Source organism: Oncorhynchus gorbuscha, linkage group LG26 (assembly GCF_021184085.1).
Source record: "Oncorhynchus gorbuscha isolate QuinsamMale2020 ecotype Even-year linkage group LG26, OgorEven_v1.0, whole genome shotgun sequence".
NCBI lineage: Eukaryota > Metazoa > Chordata > Actinopteri > Salmoniformes > Salmonidae > Oncorhynchus > Oncorhynchus gorbuscha.
In genome coordinates, this window is record NC_060198.1 from 15823101 (window position 1) to 15848445 (window position 25345).

The following is a 25345-nucleotide window of genomic DNA, read 5'->3' on the forward strand; positions in this document are numbered from 1 at the left end:
TTTAGGTCATTGTCCTGCTGAAAGGTGAGTTAGTCTCCCGGTGTATGGTGGAATGTAGACTGAACCAGGTTTTCCTCTAGCATTTTGCCTGTGCTTAGCTCCATTATCTTTTTTTTTATCCTGAAAAACTTCCTTGTCTTTAATGATTACAAGCATACCCATAACATGACGCAGCCGCCACTATGCTTGAAAATATAAAGTGGTACTAATTAATGTGTTGTATTGGATTTGCCCCAAACATAACACTTTGTATTCAGGACAAAAAGTGAATTGCTTTGCCACATTTTTTCCAGTATTACTTTAGTGCCTTGTTGCAAACAGGATGCATGTTTTGGAATATTTTTATTCTGTACAGGCTTCCTTCTTTTCACTCTGTCAATTAGGTTATGTGAGGGGTCAGCCAGATCAAGTGGTCCGACTGTGCCCTCTCCTGGAGGTGGGCTGCGGTACAGCCACTACTGATGAGCTCAACTGGGGCCAATTGACTGATTACTGTTTGTGCCCTCTTAAGGACCTGACTGAGTGGGCAGAGGGGGGAGAGTGATTATGAGCTGGAGACTATGGTGAACTCCAGGACACACTGTTATGGGTTCGGCTCAAGCTGTTGGATTGGTGTTTGGTACCAACTGTTCGTTTTAATTTTTTGGGCTAGTCATTGGCCTTTGTTTGTATGGCCCCGGGGAGAGTTGAAAGAAGAACTTTGCTGAAGTCTTGTCTCCGCGTCTCATTTCGTGCTGTCCCGCCTAGGATTTCATCAGTGAATAGGTACGGGCTTTCACATTTAGTATTGTGGAGTAACTACAATGTTGTTGATCCATCTTCAGTTTTCTTCTATTCTATTACAGCCATTGAACTCTGTAACTGTTTTAAATTCAGCGTTGGCCTCATGGTGAAATCCCTGAGCGGTTTCCTTCGTCTCTGGCAACTGAGTTAGGAAGGACGCCTGTGTCTTTGTAGTGACTGGGTGTATTGTTACACCATCCAAAGTGCAATAACGTCACCATCCTCAAAGGGATATTCAATGTCTGATTTGTATTTTGTACCCATCTATCAATAGGTACCCTTCCTTGTAAGGCATTGGAAAACCTCCCTGGTCTTTCTGTGTTTGAAATGCACTGCTTGAATGAGGGATCTTACAGATAGATGTATGTGTGGGGTACAGAGATCATTAAAAATCACGTTAAACACAATTATTGCACACAGAGTCCATGCAACTTATGTGACTTGTTTAGCATATTTTTTACTCCTGAATGTATTTAGGCTTGCCCTAACAAAGGGGTTGCCTATTTATTGACCCAAGCTATTTCAGATTTAGCATTTTTAATACATTTAGAAAGGCATAATTCTATTTTGATATTTTTGGGGTATTTTATATAGGCCAGAGACAAACTCTCTATTTAATCCATTTTAAATTCAGGCTGTAACACAACAACATGTGGAACAAGTCAAGGAGTGTGAGTACTTCCTGAAGGCACTGTACTTCCCTCTCCTCTGACACAGACATTGATATACTGTGTGTAAACACTCACGCACGCACATGTGCAGGTACACGTCAAACACACACACCACTTTAACATAGTGTTTACAACCCAGGGGACACACCTGTCACGTTGGTTACAATAAAAATCTCTTCATCACCTATCTTTCTTGTATTGATCCCTTGGGACCCACAAATAATCGGAAACAACTGCACAAAACCTCAAGGGATAATTTGCTTACGGTGAGTGGCAGTGTAATGTGTTGCGATGGGCTGATTTTCTGTTGTGTATTTGAAATATGTATTTGAATTACTTCGGAGTATTTTGTATTACACTGGGCAGAACTCTGTAGTTTGTTACAAGATACTTTCGAGAGGTGTGATTTTGTATTTACGAACTACTTTTCTATACCATTTGTTTTTTTTATAGCGGTTCACATTTTGTGGCCCCTTTCACCCTGCATTGGAATCAGAAGTCTGATGGCACTATGGTGTGATACGAGTGTCTTCTAAATGAACTAAATATAAAAGGTACACTGATTGTACAAACACATTTGCCCTTAGAACAGCCTCGATTTGTCGGAGCATGGACTCTAAAGGTGTCGAAGAACTTCTACAGGGATGCTGGCCCATGTTGACTCTAATGCTTCCCATAGTTGTGTCAAGTTGGCTGGATGTCCTTTGGATGGTGGGCCATTCTTGATACACATGGGGAAACTTTTGAGCGTTTAAAAACCCAGCAGCGTTGCAGTTCTTGACACAAACTGGTGTGCTTGGCACCTACTACCATACCCTGATCAAAGGCATATTTAGTCTTGCCCATTCACCCTCAGAATGGCACACATATACACAATCCATGTCTCAAGGCTTAACAATCCTTCTTTAACATGTCTCCTCCCCTTCATCTACACTGATTGAAGTGGATTTAACAAATGACATCAGTGAGGGATCATCGCTTTCAACTGGTCAGTCTATATCTGGGGTGGCAGGTAGCCTAGTGGTTAGAGCGTTGCACCAACCTTTCAGTTACTGGTCCATCAAATCCCTGAGCTGAGATGGTCAGAATCTGTCGTTCTGCCCTGAACAAGGCAGTTAACCCACTGCTCCTAGGCCGTCATTGTAAATAAGATTTTTTTCTAAACTGACTTGCTTAGTAAAATAAAGGTAAAAATATATATATATATATAAATAATGGAAAGAGCAGGTGTCCATAATGTTTTCTACGCTGCCCCGCCCCAAAACAAGGCCAATAATAATACCCAGTGTGCATTGCAGTTCATTTTGATACATTGATCTGGTATTTTGTCATTTTTGCCTGTCTGTGTGTGATGCCTCACTCTACCTTATTGCTATTCACCAAACATTTAGCCATGTGTCGATGAACCATTTATAGACAACAAAAAAATAGTGTTTAACCTGAGCTCTCATTACATTTTCATGTGTTCCTTTTACGGATCTCTTGGAATATATGGGGTGTGTCCCAAAATGGCACCCACACAAAAGTAGTAGTGCACTATATAGGGAATAGGGTGCGAATTGGGGTGCTGGCACAGTTATGAAATATTTATCATGCTCTGAGAAAGATTCACACTCAAAAAAATACAAATAAATGTAGATCTCCCTCTCTCGCTGCCCTTGTCTCTTTCCCTTGCTTCATTGCTCTCGCTCCTTTTCCTTCCCTCATTCACGATCTACTTACCTTTCTTCCTTGCTCTCTCCTCCCATCTCCCTTTCCCCATCTCTCCCCCGTCTCTCATTCTCTCCCTCCTTCCTGAAGCCACAGCCACCACTCCCTCTGATGGGGGGCCAATAGCATTCTGGTAGAAGTGATGTCACAGTTAGCTGTCTAAGAGAGAGCGAGAGAGAGAGGTTGAAAAATGTATCACCCCGGAGCTCACCTCCATCCTTAAAAAAAAAGATGGCCGCCCTCACACTGGGACTCATTAAGGGTCAAGTGTCAGGTGGTCAGGGTGAGTGTGGTTGATATTGAAGTCACATATGGATAGGTGAAGTTTTCTGAAGAGAGTTTAGGAAAGAATAGCCAAACTGATGCATTTGTATTCAGTGTCTGATGTTTCTGAAATAAGAGAGAGGTTTTGTATTGTTTTAAGTAATAATGTATGGCTAGAAGCAATGCAGCAGAGTTTAGGACTGCATCTCAACTGGCTCCCTTTTCCTGAGATAGTGTATTACTTTTGACTAGGGCTCTGGCCAAAAGTAGTGCACTTTATAGGGAATAGGCTACTTAGGCTACTTAGTAGACAGTCTGTGGGAACGTCTGGACTAAAATGGATGTCTACATAGCTTGGCTTTGGCAGAGACACTTATGATGAATGCACTCACTTTAGGACACCCCCGTGTACACATTTATGCATAGACCCACACTCACACGTACACACAATGTATAAATGTCAACAACTAAAGGCTGGGAATTCTACTGTGTACCACTGAGAATGCCAACCTGCCCTTGTTGACGTTCAAGTAGAGCAAATATTCTGATGCATATCATTCAAAAAACTGAGCGTTTTGCAGAAAACATTCACAAACAGTCTCAATCAGTTCAAATGTTCACCGTTTGAAAAGGCAGAACATTAATAGTTCTAATAAGTTAATTTTGTGTCATTGAGTGAAGTCATAGAATTTTAATTAGTCTCAGCAAACAAATGTATCAACTAATAAATCTTATTCAGGGATTTGGACAGGTAATTTACACTTTTAGGGGGGGAAAAAATACTAACCTCACATTGATTTTGGAACTTTAATTTGGTGTTTTAGCAGTATTGCTCATACTTCATCATTGCCATATGGCCCTGTCGTCACTGAGTCAGTCTACATTGGGCCCCTATCCCCTTTTTGTAGCCCTAAGACTAAACCAACCACAAAAACTCAATTACGATGATGCATGGTCTATTTGGTCTTTGGCTTGATTACATTCATGAAGGGAAGGCATTTCATGTTCCTGCCAATAAGTGGTCTGTTAAGATCATACCTGGATGACACGTCAGTTTTTCCAGAAGCCAGATTATGATCGTGACAGCTTAGTAATTATTGAAGCACTTTGAGACCTTGTGAAACACTTTTTCATACAGCTAATTAAATTAGTATATTAATTAGCTTAGATTATATTGTGTTTGTGTTTTTTTTAAAGTGCCGGGTGCACTGTACATGAGTGATGCTATTTTTTTTAGTTATAGACTGACATTGGGCAAATATAAAGAAATGTTCCTGGAGTCCTCTCTCCCGAAGAACTGAATAGATTCCACTAGAGTATACAGTACATGGGTCTGGGTATATAACCATATTTCTTACACCCACTGTTTCAAGGCTATTTAGATCTGTGATCAGACAGAAGAGGAGAAAATGAAAATATTGACTGTTTTGTTACACCCTATAGATCTAGGATCTTAATCCTGCAGCAGCAGAAAATGTGAATTATTATGTGGATTATAATTAATGGACATGTTTTTTGTAGGGGTTGATAAATAATGGCAAATCAAGTCTGAAATGTTAAAGTGGAAATCACAAACTTCATCAACTACAAGTTTGCATTTCCTGCTGTGCAGGACAATTCTGAGCAACAAACGAGTGATCAAATGAAGATCCTACATCTGTAAGTAATGACACAAACAGAGTTTGCACAACAACAGCCTAAAGAAGTAGAGGCAAATCCCTGATCACAAAGTGTGCAAAATGTTTGCATGACTTTTCCGACCTTGAGAAGCAACCATTTTCTCTCCTCCAGATGCTACTTTGCCTACTTTCTCCACACACAGCAGGCTCCCTTTGTTCTGCTGAAGGGTCACTATTACTGCTATGGCAGCTTGTTAATTACAGTTTGGTGTGTGTGTGTGTGTGTGTGTGTGTGTGTGTGTGTGTGTGTGTGTGTGTGTGTGTGTGTGTGTGTGTGTGTGTGTGTGTGTGTGTGTGTGTGTGTGTGTGTGTGTGTGTGTGTGTGTGTGTGTGTGTGTGTGTGTGTGTGTGTGTCAGGAGCTCTGGTCAACCTGGCACTTAGGACCATTAAACACACACACACCAGCAGGATACCTGTCACAGTTCTCTCTATGACCTGTCTGCTGTGCTAGATCATAACCAAACAGCTGTATAAAGGGTCTGAAGGACATGGGATAACTAATCCCAATATCCTGAAATCCTACCGCGTTTCTAGATGGTAAGACTAGTATTTTGTGCTGACATTACAGCCCTCTAACAACTCAAAAGATGACAGACAGACAGACAGACAGACAGACAGACAGACAGACAGACAGACAGACAGACAGACAGACAGACAGACAGACAGACAGACAGACAGACAGACAGACAGACAGACAGACAGACAGACAGACAGACAGACAGACAGACAGACAGACAGACAGACAGACAGACAGACAGACAGACAGACAGACAGACAGACAGACAGACAGACAGACAGACAGACAGACAGACAGACAGACAGACAGACAGACAGACAGACAGACAGACAGACAGACAGACAGACAGACAGACAGACAGACAGACAGACAGACAGACAGACAGACAGACAGACAGACAGACAGACAGACAGACAGACAGACAGACAGACAGACAGACAGACAGACAGACAGACAGACAGACAGACAGACAGACAGACAGACAGACAGACAGACAGACAGCGTGTACGTGTATGTGGCTATGTATGTAACAATCCTTTGACTGCTCTTAGTGAGGCACACTGCTTTTTATCTGATGACTAATAAAACCGGAACACTTACGTTAAAACCTTTGCTAAAGCAATGGGCCTGGCCACTCCGACGAATGAGACTTTGTAAAGTTAGTTTGGAACATTAAAGCTCTTCGGTTGAACAGCAAGCCCCATTAACTTTCAGTATTGGCACTCCAAAGGCCTGTGGCTGCTTTCTTGCTGATTGCTATGGCACATTAAGCCGGGATCTTTATGCCATTAAACAAATAGGTCTGAACGTCTCCCTCACCTCCGCCTTCAAAGTGGAAAAGGTTATACTCACTTCCCCAGTCACCGATAAAAAGGCAGGCATTGGAAAAGGGGGTTTGTGACAGTGTGGGCGTGTGCGTGTGTGTGTTCATTGTCCACTAACGAACAAAGGTAATTTGATAACGTAAACAAAAGCACCACTTGAATCAACCCATGAGTATTATAATATAGTGTGGTCCTGATTGCAGAGAATCGAGTGGCTCTCTCGCTTTCTCTCTCTATGCCCCCCTCCCTCTCTATCCGCCCACCATGGTTCTCTCTCGCTCTCAAATATCTCGCCCTGGTTCCTCGTTCCCTCTCTTCCACCTCCTCAACACGCATTGGAGGAGAAGGCCTTAGGGAAGGAGCCTTGGATCCTCTCTTCCAATGTGTTTTGAGAGGGAGGGCAGGAGAAAGGATACGAGGAAAGACAATTGAGAAAGTACGATTGTCTGTCTCTCCAACTACTGTATTTGTTGAATGCTCCACTTGAGTTCTTTTAGATTATATTCCACAGAGCTTGGTCTCTATTTTTTAATCACCGTCCTCTCAACACTTGGTAGCATCCATGGCTAAAAGTCACGAGATGTTTTTAATGTTGTAAAGAAAAGCCATTCAATACGGTCATGGACATGACTAGGCAAAATTAAAACAACCTGCTGTTTCCCAGTCAGGATGAGATGGTTGATATCTTTTAGGACGTAATAAATTTGGTTAATCCCATTTCAGTTAATGGACCATAAAACTTTATGCCGCCGATCCAATGTACTGGACTTCGACAATTCAGCAATGGGAGGAGTGTTCTCCAGAGTCTTCAAAGGTGAAAGCAATACTGTAATGTAGTCGGACTCAAGTGTGAAAGCCAACAGGGCTGTACATTTAGAGAAATTAGAAAAACAATTCTTTACACATTTTGGGAGTAAAATATCAAGGTGTGCTGCAGTGCTGACTGATATTTTACTTCTTCAACCATCACAACAGCTCAACATATTCTATGGATCTTGGGCTCCCCCTTGCGGTCAGTGATATAGTCACTAAATAAAAGTCTCCCCACCGAAGCACATCCATTTCTGTATTGACGAGCAAGCCCCCGAATTGACTCTTATCAACTGTATTCAAGAATATCCTCTGTGTTGTCAAAGAATTCAGCATTCTCGGTGTTGACGTCTACAACCCCATTGTCCAGAGTTTACATCACGTAGGTCTGATATCTGATCGGAGGTTAACTTCAGTGATACTATTTTGAATCCAAACAACTCAGATGTCTATAAAAGGGTTCTTATATTCATTGTTCTTTCTCCGTTCCTGAACTGCTGTGATGAGATACTGTTTTTCTACACCCCATGGACTTTTGGGGCATGATTTCTCTCGCTGACCATGCATAGGATAATGCCTTGTAATGCTTGTTAATGCTTTGTAACTTAAGCTTTATGCCTTGTCGTGTGAATCCATTCATTGTACAATGTTAATTAAATATCTGCCTTTTATAGACAATTACTGGCCATTACGCCAACTATGGTGTTCTTGCATATTGCTAACTAATCTTTATGGAGTCAAACATTTCACAAATATCTACAGAACATTAATTGCTACCTCAATCTTGAAACCAATATTCACTAATATCCAAAAATATAACTACCTAAAATAAGCAGCTTTAAAAAATATATCTTTATTCTACAAGGAAAATTAACTTGTGCTTGTCACTGACCCTTTGATGACCACTCTTGGATCACTTACCCCAAAATAAAATACAATTCAAAATTTTTAGATTTACTGGACTTAAGGGGGCAGATTTCAAATTCAGGAAGTGAGTCACATTTCTGGGTTAACCCATCTCCCTGCCCTGATAAGGAGTGTCCAGTCCCTTGCAGTGCAGACCTGTGACCACATGCAACAACTAGGATGAGCTTAAGCTCAATAAGACCTGTATAAGTCAGTGATTGTGCTACTGAGTCGACAAAAAAAAAAAAAAAAATCCTGTTTGAAATAGTCATGTCAAATAGGCTAATTTACACTACCAAAACTTTTCCAGAAGTTGGAATGGTTCTTGCTTCTATACATTTTGCAGCCTCTAAACTAAAGAGCCTTCAAGTACTTCAGCCTTACAAGATCCAAAATATCCAAATTCAAACCATTCTGTGCAGTCACAGATTTTATGGTTGAACAATACTGCCACCTTCAGGAGGCTTGTTCCTATTCAGGAGTACCAAACAGCCCTTGGTTCAAATACTTTGTTGTATAGCCTGCCTGGAGTGCCAGATAGGAGAGAGAGAGTTGTGGTTTTGGAGCTATTATATTGGTTCATTAAGCCAAGCACACATTTCAAGTAGTATTTAAACAGAGGTCTGATCCCCAATATGGCACAAATGGACCCATATTGGATTGAATAGTTATGAGTCGACACATGCAGCCCACTTCTGATATTTTGACCAATCAGATATTTACAAGAACCTAGAGTATATGAGTCGATTTGGAGGAATTGGGAAACAGGTCCTTCCTTGATAACTGATGCCTCAAGAGTTCCTATTGAAGACAAATGTCCAAGTCCACACATTTTGGGGAAATTAAAAGGGGCACGATTGACAAATGAGTGAAATATGCTGAAATTGCTGCACCATGTTTGCTAAAGTGCTAAATTGTCAAACTGAAAGTGGGCTCAAATATAGAATCATTGTACCGCTGGGAAATCCCCTTTCCAATAATTAAATATTTCTCAGCTGCTTTAAGCTGGCATACAAACAATGTTAGAAAACCTCTAACGCACAGCACAGAGCTCGTTAAACATGTTTAAGACGTCGTTCTATGCTAAATCGTTTTTTAGCCCAAAAAGTTAAATATTGCCGCTTTAAGCAATCTAGCCAAAGTGATTTAATACAGAGCATGGTCCTCAAAAGTTTGAAACATTTATTACCTTAAAAACAATATACAAAAGCATTGAGTAATATTAAATATCCATATATTCCATTTTATATCTATACACGTAGTTCAGTTATTGGGCCTGCCAAAAGCCGAGGCCTCACATTATCCAATCCAGCAATTTATGCCTTCTCAAACATTTCCAGCAATTGGCAATGACTCCTCGTGGATTTAAACACAATTACCAAACATTTCTTGAGAAGCATAGGTCATGTAGAGAAAGCCATCGTCATCTTTGTGGTCCTTGTAGACTTGCGCCATGGTAAGAGACATGCTGGCCAGGCCACTATTATTGATAAGCAGGTAGAACGCTTGACTCTGCATCAGAGACATACGATTTCTGAAACGAGAACGTGCAGAGTGTATTGACAAGACGTACTCAATGTAGAAATTCTTGCACAAAGTCAAGTAATTTAAAAGTAGTGACAGTCGCGCGCGGCACTCGAGGCTGATACAGATCAGGTGATAACCAAGTTTGAAATTATGCACTAGTTCTCAAACAAACATTGAAGACATGATTTCAGTCATGTTAAACCACGCTTGCCAAGTTAAATAATCAACATTTCAGCTAAACGTTTCTCAAAGGAGACACACCTTATAATGGTGACAAACTGAGTCATGGAAAGCTCTTGGGGGACCAGGAATTTCGTTTTATCAAGAGGCGGCAAGTACTTCTCCCGTTGATACCTTTCAATGATAACCTGTGTGTGGGTGGAAAGGTCACTTTCAGAAGGTGCAAATTCAATGGAACGTCAGGGTAGAATACGGTTTTAGAAATAAGCGAACATACCGGAATTTTTGTTGGAAACTTTGTTCGGATCCCCGCGACCTCCTGTTTTCTCGTGGCTGTTTGGGATGGAAAACGTGGATGAGATTATAAAGCAAAGCATAGTCTACCACATGCAAAGCAATACATTCAATAATCACCAAAGCTTTTTCTCTGCTTGAAGGACTTGGGCTGCTGTGGTTTCTCAAATGGAGGCATCATGTAGGCAAGTGGCTCCTCTCTTCAATTCCTGCTGTCTGATCTAGGCTATAAAAAATGTAACCATGTGGATCAGCCAACAGAAATTAAATAGTGTGGTCGCAGTGACGTAGCACCTCATTACCATGGGGTTGGGTCAGCACGCTTCATATGGCTAATGAATTGACCGTGCATAATGACTCGGCTGTGTGTAGATCTAATTAATGACCTGATTGTAAAGTTTCATGTAATTGATGTTTGAAAAGAAGACTGTTTGAATTACCAAACATTATATAGAGGTAATTTAGTCATTAAAATATCTTACACACAAATCATACATAGAGGCCTTATAATATTCTCACACTAAAGTAGGCCCTACATCATGTGAGGGCAACATTTTGTTTAATGTATTTTCGTGGATTTCAAAGGACATGAAATTCAGTCAGGGTCGTGGATGATAGGCTTGGGTGTGTGTGCAATGTAAACAACTGGATTAATGGCTCAATGGAATGCATAGATACATTAATGGAATGTGCTATAATATATTGAAATATGGCTACCACAGATACACTTCTGTAGCATACATTATGACATTTTCAATTTAAGTTTAAAAAAATATACTCCGTAGGCCAAGTAAAGAAAATGACACCGTAAAAGAAAGAGAACAAGCGAATTTTAGGTTGAAAATGCAGCTATATCTTCTTTGAACTTCAAATTCCATCATACGTAGTGTACAACAGTTGTCAACAGTGCATTTATATCCGATTGGCTTATTCCAGTGTGAATCGTGTAAATCGACCAATGGGTAAAGAAAACACTGGATGTGGGTGGGAGCTGAGTGTGAACGTCATCAATTGACAGCTGGCTGCTCCGACATGAATGTGCCTGCCCAGTAGAGAGAGCTGTAGGTAGCTATTTCCTTTCCATTTCATATCACAGGGGCGGTTAAAGGAAAACCCATCCGTCTGAGCACAGTCGTGCCAGCTTGTGCGAACTGATCCCACACACCTGGCCTGGGCATGGACGAACAGGCAGGGCCCGGCGTGTTCTTTAACAACAACAACAACTCGGGTTTGCCAGGCGCTGGCAAAGGACCGCAGCTGCCGGGCGACGTCGGTGGCGGAGAGGCGGCCAGGGCTCATTACAACATTCCGGGGATATTGCACTTTCTGCAACACGAATGGGCCCGCTTCGAGGTGGATAGAGCGCAATGGGAGGTGGAGCGAGCCGAATTGCAGGTAAACCACGTCAAAATGCCCTGCTTATTTTTGGTTGGGGGTTTACGGTGTTGAGTCCGACCTAGGAAGATTGAAATTTGTGTCAGGAAGCATACTCGCGCGCTACGGTCTTTGTGGCGAGAACTGCTCGAGCTACGTTGCTACTAGAGTAGTCTTGGTCGGATGACGTTAGTCACTATAGCCAACCTCGGTCCTGGGAAACCCAGTGCTAAGTCGGTTGAATAATATAAAATTATTCTGATGAACAGTGAAGTTGATTAATGCACTCAATAGGCATGAGTCTTTATTGTGCCTTATGGCTTCTCTTAAATGCCATGTCGTAAATATATCAGGTAAGGCTATTAGCATAATGTGATGTGCAGGCCTTGTTTGAGTTGTAGCTCGCAGTATAAAATTAAATATAAACGCAACAATTTCAAATAATTTACTGATTTACGGTTAGTAGAAGGAAATCAGTCAATTGAAATAAATTCATTAGGCACTAATCTTTGGATTTCACATGACTGGTAATACAGATATGCATATGTTGGTCACAGATACCTTAAAAACAAAAAGGTAGGGGCGTGGATCAGAACCAGTTAGTATGTGGCATGACCACCATTTTCCTCATGCAGTGTGACATCTCCTTCGCATAGAGTTGATCAGGCTGTTGATTGGCGGGAACAGGAAAATAAGGTCGTAGACGTTGATCCAGAGCATCCCACACATGCTCAATGGGTGACATTTCTGGTGAGTGTGCAGGCCATGGAAGAACAGGGACATTTTATAGCTTCCAGGAATTGTGTACAGATCCTTCCGACATGGTTGTGCATTATCATGCTAAAACATGAGGTGATGGAGGTGGATAAATGGCATGACATTGGGCCTCAGGATCTTGTCACGGTATCTCTGTTCATTCCAATTGCCATTGATAAAATGCAGTTTGTCAGTAGCTTATGCCTGCCCATACCATAACCCCACCGCCACCATAGGACACGGTTCACAATGTTGACATCACCAAACCACTCGCCATCACGTGGTCTGTGGTTGTGAGGACTGCCAAATTCTCTGAAATGACATTGGAGGAGGCTTATGGTAGAGAAATGAACATTCAATTATCTGGCAACAGCTCTGGTGGACATTTCTGCATTCATCATGTCAATTGCATGCTCCCTCAACTTGAGACATCTGTGGCATTGTGTTGTGACAACTGCACATTTTAGAGTGGCCTTTTATTGTCCCCAGCACAAGGTGCGCCTGTTTAATGCTCATGCTGTTTAATCAGCTTCTTGATATGCCACACCTGTCAGGTGGATGGATTATATTGGTAAATGAGAAATGCTCACTAACAGGGAGGTATACAATTTTGTGCACATTTTGAGAGAACATTTCTGGGATCTTTTATTTCAGCTCATGAAACATGGGACCAACACTTTTCGTGTTGCGTTTATATTTTTGTTCAGTGCACCTCCGAACATTGCTAACCAAGGCTAGTGCCAAGCTAAGTGCTAGCCTACGCATCCAATAGTGCGTGGGTGCTAGATCTGCACAATTGTCTAGCCTTGATGTGCATTCCCGATAATACACTTGTGTCCACTGTAGACCGACTCGTACATAAGGCATCCTCTATTCAGGCCGCGAAGGCATAACTTTCCTATTTAACTAGCTTAAATGTAAGAGAAGGTGGGGGGGGGGATATGTATACTTCATTTATGAAACACAATTTTCCACCAACATTTTATGGATTTTATGACAATTTAGGATGTTGTACACCGTGTTTAGCCAAGGGTGTGCAACATCCAAAATTGTCTAAAAATGGTGGTGGTAAATTTTTCATAAAGAAAGTATGCTTATTTTCCAGTTTTATTCTACCTTCTCGCCATTAAAGCTAGATGATAGTGCATTGGCGCTAGATCTGCACAATCGGCTGCCTAGGCTAGCTAATTGTGCTTTCCAGAAATGACTCGAGCTTTCTCTGCTGCTCTTACGTATTACATAATTTACAGCACAATTTATGGCTTTTATGACGGTGCACTCATACATTTCAATAAGTCATTTTTTTTTTTTTTTAAAGGGCAATGCTTCATCAGATTTTAAATTATGTGTACCGGTAACTGTACGCCACGGCATTTGTGCATCATTTACTTTGACAATGTTCTGCCTCAATCTAAGCAGGCTTTAATTTCTTTCCTATTGTGCCTTAATGAAGAAGAGCGAATAGGCCATAGATGTCCAAGTTATATTATCGGTATTGCAGATACCCTCCTGATTCCGGAGTAGGTTTTTTTTTTTACAATTTCCTTCCCATTTACTTCAAGTGCTTATCAGTAGTAGAGGGAGCTCATTGGCAAGCGACAAATGTGTGTCAGAACTGCTCCACTGGCATTGAGCAGAAACCAATTTCCTATCTTAATGCATTTGTTCTGCTACCATGCCATTATATAGTGGCAACCCTGCATTCCATTAGTCTTAGCTGAGCAAATGTAAAAATCTAATAGACAGGATATACAGTGCCTTTGGAAGGTATTCACACCCCTTGACCCTTTCTGCATGTTGTTATAGCCTGAATTTAAAGTGGAATTTTGTTTTCAGACATTTTTACAAAAATGTCATTAATAAAAAAATGAAACGCGGAATTGTCTTGAGTCAATAAGTATTCAACCCCTTTGTTAAGGCAAGCCTAAAATGTCCTTGCAACCTTTACAAAGATTTTGCTGAGTTACAGCTCAGACAAGGAAATCAGTCATTTGAAATAAATTCATTAGGCCCGAATCTATGGATTTCACATGACTGGGTGGGCCTGTGAGGGCATAGGCCCACCCACTGGCTAAGCCTGGCTCCCCAATTAGAATGAGTTTTTCCCCACAAAAGGGCTTTATTACAGACAGACTTCTCAGCACCAAATGCTCACTAACAGGAATGTAAACAAATGTGTGCACAACATTTGAGAGAGAAATGCTTTTAGTTCATATGGAACGTTTCTGGGATCTTTTATTTCCGCTCATGAAACATGGGACCAGCACTTTACATGTTTTTGTTCAGTGTAGTTCTTAACACTTATTTGAATGATTATCCAATATCTGGTTTTACCCAACACATACAATTATCTGTAAGGTCCCTCAGTTGAGTAGTGAAATTCAAGCACAGATTCAACCACAAAGACCAGGGAGCTTTTCCAATGCCTCGCAAAGAAGGGCACCTATTGTAGATCAGTAACAAAAAAAGCAGACACTGAATATGTCTTTCAGCATGGTGAAGATATACATTTGGATGGTGTCTCAATACGTCTCAATACACCCAGTCACTACAAAGATACAGGTGTACTTCCAGTTGCTGGAACCACTTAGGGATTTCACCGTGAGGCCAATGGTGACTTTAAAACAGTTACAGAGTTTAATGGCTGTGCTAGGAGAACACTGAGAATGGATCAACAACATTGTAGTTACTGCACAATACTAACCTAAATGACAAAGTGAAAAGAAGGAAGTCTGTATAGAATAAAAAATATTCCAAAATATGTGTCCTTTTTGCACTAAAGTAATACTGCAACAAATGTGGCAAAGAAACACTTTTTATTCCTGAAAACAAAGCTGAGTACCACTCGGTCATATTTTCAAGCATGGTGTTAGCTGCATCATGTTATGGATATACTCATCAGCTGAAGAACTAGGGTGTTTATTTGGATAAAAAGAAACCCAATAGAGCTAAGCACAAAGTCCTAGAGGAAAACCTGGTTTAGACTGCTTTCCTACAGACACTGGGTGACAAATTCACCTTTCAGCAGGATAATAACCTAAAACACAAGGCCAAATCTACACTGGAGTTGCTTACAAAGATGATATTGAATGTTCTTGAGTGGCCTAGTTACAGTTTTGATTTAAATCAGCTTGTAAATCTATGGCAAGTCTTGGTTAACAACCAATGACAGAGCAAGAGTTGACAAAAGAATAATTGGCAAATATTGTAAAATCCAGGTGTGCAAAGCTCATAGACCCAAAAAGACTCACAGCTGTAATCACAGCCAAAAGTGATTCTACCATGTATTGACACAGTTTTTTACAATAAAAAAAGACTATGAAATTAGTCCCAATTTGTAACACAACTAAATATGGAAAAAGTTAAGTGGTGTGACGAAAGCGTTTTGCTTCTAGAAACTACTGGAGAAGAATTTAATTGGACAGAGCAGATGGAGATGTTTTTGAACCTTCGTTAGGGCCCTACTCAACAAGCTGACCTGGAAGTGCCTGTGTTAAAACGTGGGCGGGGAATGCCCACCACAGAGCGCTCAACATTGACTGCACTGAGAGCTTTTTAAAAATGTTTTTCTAATGTTAGTTAGTTGCTAGTATGTGGACACCGGTGGTCACCCAACTCTCTGTTTCCATGTCCTTGTGCTGGAGTGTTGTGACACACCATCATTGTCATATTATTCTGTAAGTAAATCCTAGACACAAAATATATAGTATGATATGTTACGTTTGGTTTGTATTATTTTGTTGATGTGAATCACCCATTTCATATGACACTACATGACCAAAAGTATATGTAAACACCTGCTTGTAGAACATCTCATTCCAAAATTATGGGCATTACTATGGAGTTAATCCCCCCCCCACTCCTATAACAGCCGCTCTTCTGGGAAGGCTTTCCACGAGATGTTGGAACATTGCTGCGAGGACTTGCTTCCATTCAGCCACAAGAGCATTAGTGAGGTCGGGCACTGGTGTTAGGAGATTAGGCCTGACTCACAGTAGGTGTTCCAATTCATCCCGAAGGTGTTCGATGGGGTTGAGGTCAGGGCTCTGTGCAGGCTAGTCAAATTATTCCACACCAATCTAGACAACCCAATTCTGTATGGACCTCACGTTGTGCATGGCGGCATTGTCATGTTGAAACAGGAAAAGCTGTTCCCCAAACTGTTGCCACAAAGTTGGTAGCACAGAACAGACTAGAACGTCATTGTATGCTGTATCATTAAGAGTTCCCTTCACTAAAACTAAGACGCCTAGCCCGAACCATGAAAAACAGCCCCAGACCATTATTCCTCCTCCACCAAACTTTACAGGTGGCACTATTCATTGGGGCAGGTAGTATTCTCCTGGTGTCCGCCAAAACCAGACTCGTCGTCAGTGTGCCAGATGGTGAAGCGTGATTCATCACTCCAGAGAACACGTTTCCACTGCTCCAGAGTCCAATGGTGGCGAGGTTTACACCACTCCAGCCAACACTTGACATTGTGCATGGTGATCTTAGGCTTGTGTGCAGCTGCTCGGTCATGGAAACAAAAAGTTATTGTGCTGACGTTGCTTCCAGGGCCATTTTGGAACTCCGTAGTGAGTGTTGTAACCTAGAACAGACCATTTTAACGCGCTTCAGCAATCGGTGGTCCCGTTCTGTGAGCTTGTGTGGCCTACCACTTCGGCTGAGCCGATGTTGCTCCTAGATGTTTCCACTTCACAATAACAGCATTTACAGTTGACCGGGGCAGCTCTAATAGGGCAGAAATTTGACAAAATTACTTATTGGAAAGGTGCCATCCTATGACGGTGCCATTTTGAAAGTCACTGAGCTCTTCAGTAAGGCCATTCTACTGCTAATGTTTGTCTGTGGAGATTGCATGGCGGTGTGCTTGATTTTATATACCTGTCAGCAACGGGTGTTGCTGAAATAGCCAAAGCCACTAATTTGAAGGGGTGTCCACATACTTTTTTCTTGCCACTATATATATATATATATATATATATATATATATATTACACATATACACAAAAGTATGTGAACCCTTTGGAATTACATAGATTTCTGCATAAATTGGTCATCAAATTTGATCTGATATTCATCTAAGTCACAACAATAGAAAAACATATTGTGCTTAAACTAATAACTCACAAATGATTGTATTTTTATTTTCTATAATGAATACATCATTTAAACATTCACAATGTAGGTTGGAAAAAGTGTTTGAACCCCTAGGCTAATGACTTCGCTAATTGGAGTCAGCTAACCTGGAGTCCAATCAATGAGACGAGAATGGAGATGTTGGTTAGAGCTGCCTTGCCCTATAAAAAAAACACTCACAAAATTAGAGTTTGCTATTCACAAGAAGCATTGCCTGATGTGAACCATGCCTTGAACAAAAGAGATCTCAGAAGACATAAGATTAATAGTTTACTTGCATAAAGCTGAAAGGGTTACGAAAGTATCTCTAAAAGCTTTGATGTTCATCAGTCCATGGTAAATCAAATCAAATGTATTTATATAGCCCTTCTTACATCAGCTGATATATCAAAGTGCTGTACAGAAACCCAGCCTAAAACCCCAAACGGCAAGCAATGCAGGTGTAGAAGCACGGTGGCTAGGAAAAACTCCCTAGAAATGTCAAAACCTAGAGAGGAACCAGGCTATGAGGGGTGGCCAGTCCTCTTCTGGCTGTGCCGGGTGGAGATTATAACAGAGCGTGGCCAAGATGTTCAAATGTTCATAAATGACCAGCATGGTAAATAATAATAATCACATTAGTTGTCAGGTGCAACAAGTCGGCACCTCAGGAGTAAATGTCAGTTGGCTTTTTATAACCATTGAGAGTATCTCTACCGCTCCTGCTGTCTCTCTATAGAGATGAAAACAGCAGGTCTGGGACAGGTAGCACGTCCGGTGAACAGGTCAGGGTTCCATAGCCGCAGGCAGAACAGTTGAAACTGGAGCAGCAGCACGGACAGGTGGACTGGGGACAGCAAGGAGTCATCATGCCAGGTAGTCTTGAGGCATGGTCCTAGGGCTCAGGTCCTCCGAAAGAGAGAATTAGAGAGAGCATACTTAAATTCACACAGGACACCGGATAAGACAGGAGAAATACTCCAGATATAACAGACTGACCCTAGCCCCTCGACACAAAAATACTGCAGCATAAATACTGGAGGCTGAGACAGGAGGGGTCAGGAGACACTGTGGCCACATCCGATGATGCCCCCGGACAGGGCCAAACGGGCAGGATAGGGATATCTTCAACCATCAATTTACCATCTTGAGAAAAGGCCGAGTATAGCCCACGAAAGAAGCCACTGCGGTCCAAAAAAAACATTGCTTGCACGTCTGAAGTTTTGCCAATGTGCACCTGGATGTTTTGCAGGAGAATGTAAGGCTATATGTCCGCCAATTGAAGCTCAACAGAAGTTGGGTGATGCAACAGGACAACGACTCAAAACACAGAAGTAAATCTTCAACAGAAGAAAATACGCCTTCTGGAGTTGCCAAGTCAGAGTCCTGACCTCAACCCGATTTGAGATGTTGTGGCATGACCTCGAGAGCAATTCACACCAGACATCCCAAGAATATTGCTGAACTGAAACAGTTCCGCAACTACAGAAAATATTTTGAGTTTATTGCTGCAAAGGAGGATCAACCAGTTATTACATCCAAGGGTTCACATACTTTTCCCATCCTGCACTGTGAATGTTTACACAGTGTGTGTTCAATAAAGACATGAAAATGTATAATTGTTTGTGTTATTAGTTTAAGCAGACTGTGTTTGTCTATTGTTGTAAGATAATTTTAGGACCAATTTATGCAGAAATCCTGGTATTTCCTAATGGTTCTTATATTTTATCTTGCCACTGTGTGTGTTTATCTCTGTCCTGGGTCCTATTCGAAATGGTTGCCTTTGTGACCTTTGCTGTCGGAGTTGTACAATAATATCCGACTATCACCGACAGGCACTGGCCTAGCGTTTTGACCCCGAAGTACTGCTGTTGCACAACACTGGGAATCCATGACATCACATTGAGTGTGTGTGTTTGTATGAGTGGGTTAAATAATCACAATGAGCTTCTCTCTGCCTCTGCTCCTCCTTTGCCCCAGAGGATGTCTGGCATCATCACCACTTTTCCTTCCCTATTCCCCACACTATAAAGATGTTGCAGAGAAGGTGAAGACGGGATTTGGTGCAGAAAGAAACAACCAATGGGAGAAAGAACTGATCAATGCTCACCAGCTCCTGTTGGGAGATCACTGGGTTTTTCTCTCTTTTAAATATTTTTTTTCTTCTACATAACCCACACTTAATGTAAGTGCTGGGTCTCTGAGGACGACAATACATCGGCCTGTTCAGCCTATTTCTTTGACTTTGAGTGCACTAAGCAGCCCCCCCCCCCAATCTGAGATGCCTCAGCATTTGCTATTCAACTCTCTCGGATATAGTCCTTTTCCTCGTTCAGAGACGTTTGTTGCCGAGTGGGAGGCCCAGAGGCTGCCTGCGTTGTTGGGATCTTTAGGATGTCACAGCTTGTCGTCTTCCGCATGATCTTCGACGACCCATAACAACCGGTTTGATTTTGTTTTTGAGTGACTCATGCCACAGAGCTGACACTGCGAATGTCGTGGCTCCCTGCCCCTGTGTTTTTCACAGGAGCAAGCTCCCGACTGCCCAGGCTGAATCTCAGGCAGCTACTACCCAGTGCTGGTGAGGTGTGGGAGGAGAGTGGGTGCCATGCAGTCAGGCATTTCAAACACACAAATTCTTGAAATGCTGCCTCCCCAGCATTTTTTTGTGTGTACGTACTCCACCACACTGACTAGTATACTAGTCGACATGTTACGCCTTTTCTGGGTCATCACATTTTGTAACTTCCCCACAAGTGTTTATTCCAATGACTCCCTTCGACCGCCCTGGTACAGTATGTCCATTGAGAATGTGTGAGAAAGTCCTCTCTGAAGGAGTGTGTGTGTCTCCAATGGCACTCATTCACTATTTAGTGCACTACTTTTTTACCAGATACCTATGGGTGCCGGTCAAAAGAATTGCACTTTAAAGGGAATAGGGTGCCATCTGGGATGCAGCCAGAGAGCGTTCTCTCAGGCAGTTGGGTTTACAGTAGCCCAGCACCTCCAGCCTATGAGTAATGATGTCTGGTATTCTAACGAGAGGCCCACCTGCTAGCACTATGAACACTATCGGTGTGTTTTACAGGTGTTTATATTGGAAGGGTCTGTCTGGCACCGTGAACAACTGCAGTATTCATACTTGTTTTGCTGTGTTATTTCTTTGCATTTTATTCCATAATGCATTGGCCTTCAGATGATTTAAAGATTGCACTTCATGATTTGTTTCACAACATGAATAATTTTTTACTTCAGAATCACTTTATTTTTGTTTTTGGACATTCAGTTTTATATACTGTACACAACACAGTGCCAAAGCCAATGCTGGACCTCCCTCAGTGCAGATCGAGCCATTCATTCAAAATGGTAAGAGGTCACAGGCCAATAGTTTGCAGAGTTGGTTCATGCCACCTCTTCTATCTCAATTATAAATCTACTTCATGATTTGCAGACCACCGTGCTTTCAGTGTGTGTGCTGTCATATCATGCCACTTAACTTTGCATAATTTATGTAAATAGTGATGGGCTATGGGGGGAATAAGGCCTGCAGGCTACTATTAAAGTATCACTGCTTTGGCGTGTCATTCCAATGCCCCTTTATCTTTTAAGTATTATTTTTCAGACTCATCTCACTAACTAAATGATTTCGTCAAGAGACCGCTGTGCAATAGCCGTTGCTGTGTGTAGACATAGTATGCATACAGCTTTCCATCCATTATCCCATGTAATGAGGTAGTATATTATAAGACCAGACTATTATCTTTCTGCTGTCTGAGGTATGTTTATCTGCTCAGACTTTGTACATTTACCACCATGTTATGATGACATGACACTGTGTACTCGCCATACATTGAGGAGATCAATTGACATCAGGCAGCAATTTGTCCACTCTGGGGAGAAGGTCTGGAGTCCATCAGACTGGGACTAGTGCATCTATAAGCAGTCTCTTGACCTCTGGATCGGTGGCGGAGGGGGTGAATTGAGACAGAGTGCCCCAGAGGCTGACGGCCTACTCCAGTGGAACTCGTCTAGCGGCTCCAGAAATACTTTTGGCCCCGCCACAACATGTCAGGTGTAAATATATCTCATAAACCAATTAGAATTTGGAAATATATTCTCCTGCAATTTGTGTAGTAAAAGTGTGACAGTACGAAGGGTACCTCACCTCAAAGCATGAGAGAATAGAAATAATCCAAATTAGCTAGGTTTCCATCCAATTGGCGACAGATTTTCTTGTGAATATGATCTGCATCAAACAAATATGCGATGGATTTGTTACAAAAACAAATTTGATAAATAGCCCAAGCTGATAGAATAGATGAATAGATAAATTGCCCAAGATGGTTTTGATGCATGCTCTCTAGGCCAGTGGTTACCAAGCTGTACTTCATGTGGTCAGCAAATGTAGTGTTTTTTTCTTTGAAACAATAACAGTTGGGAATATTAATGGTATTAAAAGCAATTTTACATTATTGTTTATTAATAGGCCTTTTAATTTGTTACATTCACTGCTATAATTGACAAATCTTGACCGGCAAGATATTTTGTTTTAAAATGTGACTCTGCGAATGGTGGTCCTCGAGCTTTGAACAATGATTTGGTGGTCCCTGGAACAGTAAAAGGTTGGGAAGCACTGCTCTAGACAACAGTTCGCTGGTAAAGTGGACAAGGTATGTTGTATGATGAGACATGGATAAGATATTTATTTTATTTTATAGTAGTCAGCCAAGCACCGATCATCGTGTCATCAGCCAACAAATAATACCCTGGGTATCTTTGACATTTGCATTAATCATCACCATGCACTGAACCACCATGTGAAGTTCATCACAATGATCCAAGATGGCGTAGCAGTGCAGATGTGTTTTGTCGTTGTCCATTGTAAATCCCGTGTAAAAATAAAATAATAATAATATCTTATTTTTCAATCTCCTTTTCCATTTAAAAAAAAATTAAATATACCTTCCAGCAACCCGCCTCACCCAATGTGATACGGATCTGCAATTTCTTTGACCTTATAGCTAGAATTTCCATCAGCTGCTACTAGCTATTCAGTCATTGTTAGCCACTGTTAGCGGCCTTTAGTAGCCTTAAGCCATACACTCATCCTACTTGTCCAAGCCTCCCCAGATTCTCCTTCACCCAAATCCAGATAGCAGATGTTCTGAAAGAGCTGAAAAACCTGGACCCATACAAATCAGCTAGGCTAGACAATCTGGACCCTCTCTTCCTAAAATTATCTGCCGCCATTGTTGCAATCCCTATTACTAGTCTGTTCAACCTCTTTCGTATCGTCCGAGATTCCTAAAGATTGGAAAGCTGCCCCGATCAGCCTCCTCTTCAAAGGGGGTGACACTCGATACCCAAACTGTTATAGACCTATATCCATCCTGCCCTGCCTTTCTAAAGTCTTCGAAAGCCAAGTTAACAAACAGATCACTGACCATTTCGAATCCCACTGTACCTTCTCCGTTGTGTAATCCAGTTTCTGAGCTGGTCATTGGTGCACCTCAGCTACGCTCAAGGTACTAAACAATATCATAACTGTAATTGATACAAGCCAGTACTGTGCAGCCGTCTTCATCCACCTGGCCAAGGCTTTCAATTCTGTCAATCATCGTATTCTTCTCGGCACAGTCAACAGCCTTGGTTTCTCAAATGATTGGCTCGTCTGGTTCACCAAATACTTCGCAGACAGAGTTCAGTGTGTCAAATCGGAGGGCCTGTTGTCCGGACTTCTGGCAGGTAACTTGGTCATAGAAATCAGAAAAGCAATCAAATTAAATAGTTTACATTTGAGCTTCGGATGTTTTCACTCACGAGACTCCCAGTTAGATAGCCAATGTTCCTTTTTTACCAAAATATAATTTTTGTAGGTGAAATAGCTCCGCTTGTTCTTCACTTTTGGCCGAGAAATCGCCCGGAAATTGCAGTCACGAAAATGCAGAAAAATATTCCAAATTAGCTCCATAATATCGACAGAAACATGGCAAACGTTGTATATAATCAATCCTCAATGTGTTTTTGAAATATCTATTCGATAATATATCAACCGGGACTGGTGACTTCTTAGTAGGATAGAGAGAAACAATGGCCGCATTTGTCCTTTACGCACCAAACACTCTGAGAGCTTCAGCTGACCACTGACGCAATGTTGATGTTCAAGCTCATTTTTCAAAATAAAAGCCTAAAACTATGTATTGTGACATTAGACACATTAGGGAAGCCATAGAAAAGGTAATCTGGTTGATAGCCCATTCACTGCTCAATAGGAACGCAGAGCCTTCTAAATAAGAGTCCCTTCCTGTTTGGATTTTTCTCAGGCTTTTGCCTGCAACATCAGTTCTGTTATACTCACAGACAATATTTTTACAGTTTTGGAAAAACAGTGTTTTCTATCCTAAGCTGTCAATTATATGCATATTCTAGCATCTTGTCCTGACAAAATATCCCGCTTACTACGGGAATGTTAATTTTCCAAAAATGAAAATACTGCCCCCTAGTCACAAAAGGTTAAATGCCAGTAAAACCAAATGCATACTCTTCAACCGATCGCTGCCTGCCCGTCTAGCATCACTACTCTGGACGGTTCTGACTTAGAATATGTGAACTACAAATACCTACTTAGATTGTAAACTCACCTTCCAGACTCATATTAAGCCTCTCCAATCCAAAATTCAATTTAGTATCGGCTTCCTGTTTTGCAACAAAGCCTCCTTCACATACGCTGCCAAACATACCCTCGTAAAAATTTACTATCCTACCGATCCTCATTTTCGGTGATGTCATTTACAAAATAGCCTCCAACACTCTACTCGGCAAGTTGGATGCAGTCTATCACAGTGTCATCTGTTTTGCCACCGAAGCCCCATATACCACCCACCACTGCGACCTGTATGCTCTCGTCGGCTGGTCCTCGCTACATATTCGTCGCCAGACCCACTGGCTCCAGGTGAAGCTCTGCCTTACCGCAGCTCACTGGTCACCATAACAACACCCACCCGTAGCACGCGGTCATCCCCAAAGCCAACACCTACTTTGGCCGCCTTTCCTTCCAGTTCTCTGCTGCCAATGACTGGAACGAGTTGCAGAAATCGCTGAAGTTGGAGACTCATATCTCCCTCACTAACTTTAAGCATCAGCTATCAGAGGAGCTTGCCGATCGCTGCAGCTCTACACAGCCCATCTGTAAATAGCCCATCCAATTTCCTACCTCATCCCCATATTGTTTTTATGTACTTTTTTTTGTTGCTCTTTTGCACACCAGTATTTCTACTTCTATCACATCTATCACTCCAGTGTTATTTTGTAATTACTTTGCTACTCTTGGCCTATTTATTGCCTTACCTCCTTACTCTATTTGCACACACTTTTTTTCTCTATTGTGTTATTGACTGTACTTTTGTTTATCCCATGTGTAATTATTTTTTTTCGTCACACCGCTTTGCTTCATCTTGGCCAGGTCGCAGTTGTAAATGAGAACTTGTTCCAACTGGCCTACCTGGTTAAATAAAGGTCAAATAATCATATAAAATAAATAACTCCTATTTCGTCTGTGCATAGGAACTTTACCTCTACCAACATGTACATTTTACCTCGACTAACATTGACTCTGTACCCTACCCCCTCTGTATATAGCCTCGCTACTATTATTTATTGTTGCTCTTTAATGATTTATTTTTCTATTTTCCTCTTTTTTCAATGTTTTTAAAACTTAAGTTTATTTTAGTAAATACTTTCTTAACACTTATATTTCTTAACTGCAGTATTGGGTAAGGGCTTGTAAGTAATCATTTCACTGTAAGGGGGAACAATTCCTGTTGTATTCGGCGCATGTGACATACGATTTGATCTGCCTTACTCAAATCAAATCAAATTTTATTTGTCACATACACATGGTTAGCAGATGTTAATGCGAGTGTAGCGAA

The 25345-nt window shown here is 41.5% G+C and overlaps 2 protein-coding genes across 2 annotated transcripts in view; one reads left to right on the forward strand and one right to left on the reverse strand.

Annotated features, from left to right (window-relative positions):
• Positions 1–9333: 9333 nt before the first annotated feature.
• Positions 9334–10433, reverse strand: LOC124016062 (microtubule-associated proteins 1A/1B light chain 3C-like). The gene is made up of 4 exons (XM_046331583.1): positions 10287–10433; positions 10150–10205; positions 9954–10060; positions 9334–9699 (listed from the first exon to the last, which is right to left on the reverse strand). Exons 1-4 carry the CDS (start codon positions 10345–10347, stop codon positions 9531–9533), a joined length of 393 nt encoding a protein of 130 aa, XP_046187539.1. The 5' UTR covers positions 10348–10433; the 3' UTR covers positions 9334–9530.
• Positions 10434–11193: 760 nt separating this feature from the next.
• LOC124015271 (striatin-like) overlaps positions 11194–25345 on the forward strand; it is a 93150-nt gene continuing 78998 nt past the window's right edge. Inside the window, 1 exon segment of the mRNA XM_046330389.1 lies at positions 11194–11561. Within this exon segment, the coding sequence (XP_046186345.1) occupies positions 11343–11561 (219 nt within the window). The 5' untranslated portion in view covers positions 11194–11342.

What these genes read in the sequence shown, in the direction of transcription:
- LOC124016062 (XM_046331583.1), bottom strand. Translation starts at nt 10,347, where the DNA reads ATGATGCCTCCATTTGAGAAACCACAGCAGCCCAAGTCCTTCAAGCAG. An exon ending in CAAGCAGAGAAAAAGCTTTG is followed by an intron (nt 10,206 to 10,286) that starts GTGATTATTGAA and finishes CATCCCAAACAG; the next exon opens with CCACGAGAAAACAGGAGGTC. An exon ending in AGTTTCCAACAAAAATTCCG is followed by an intron (nt 10,061 to 10,149) that starts GTATGTTCGCTT and finishes ACCCACACACAG; the next exon opens with GTTATCATTGAAAGGTATCA.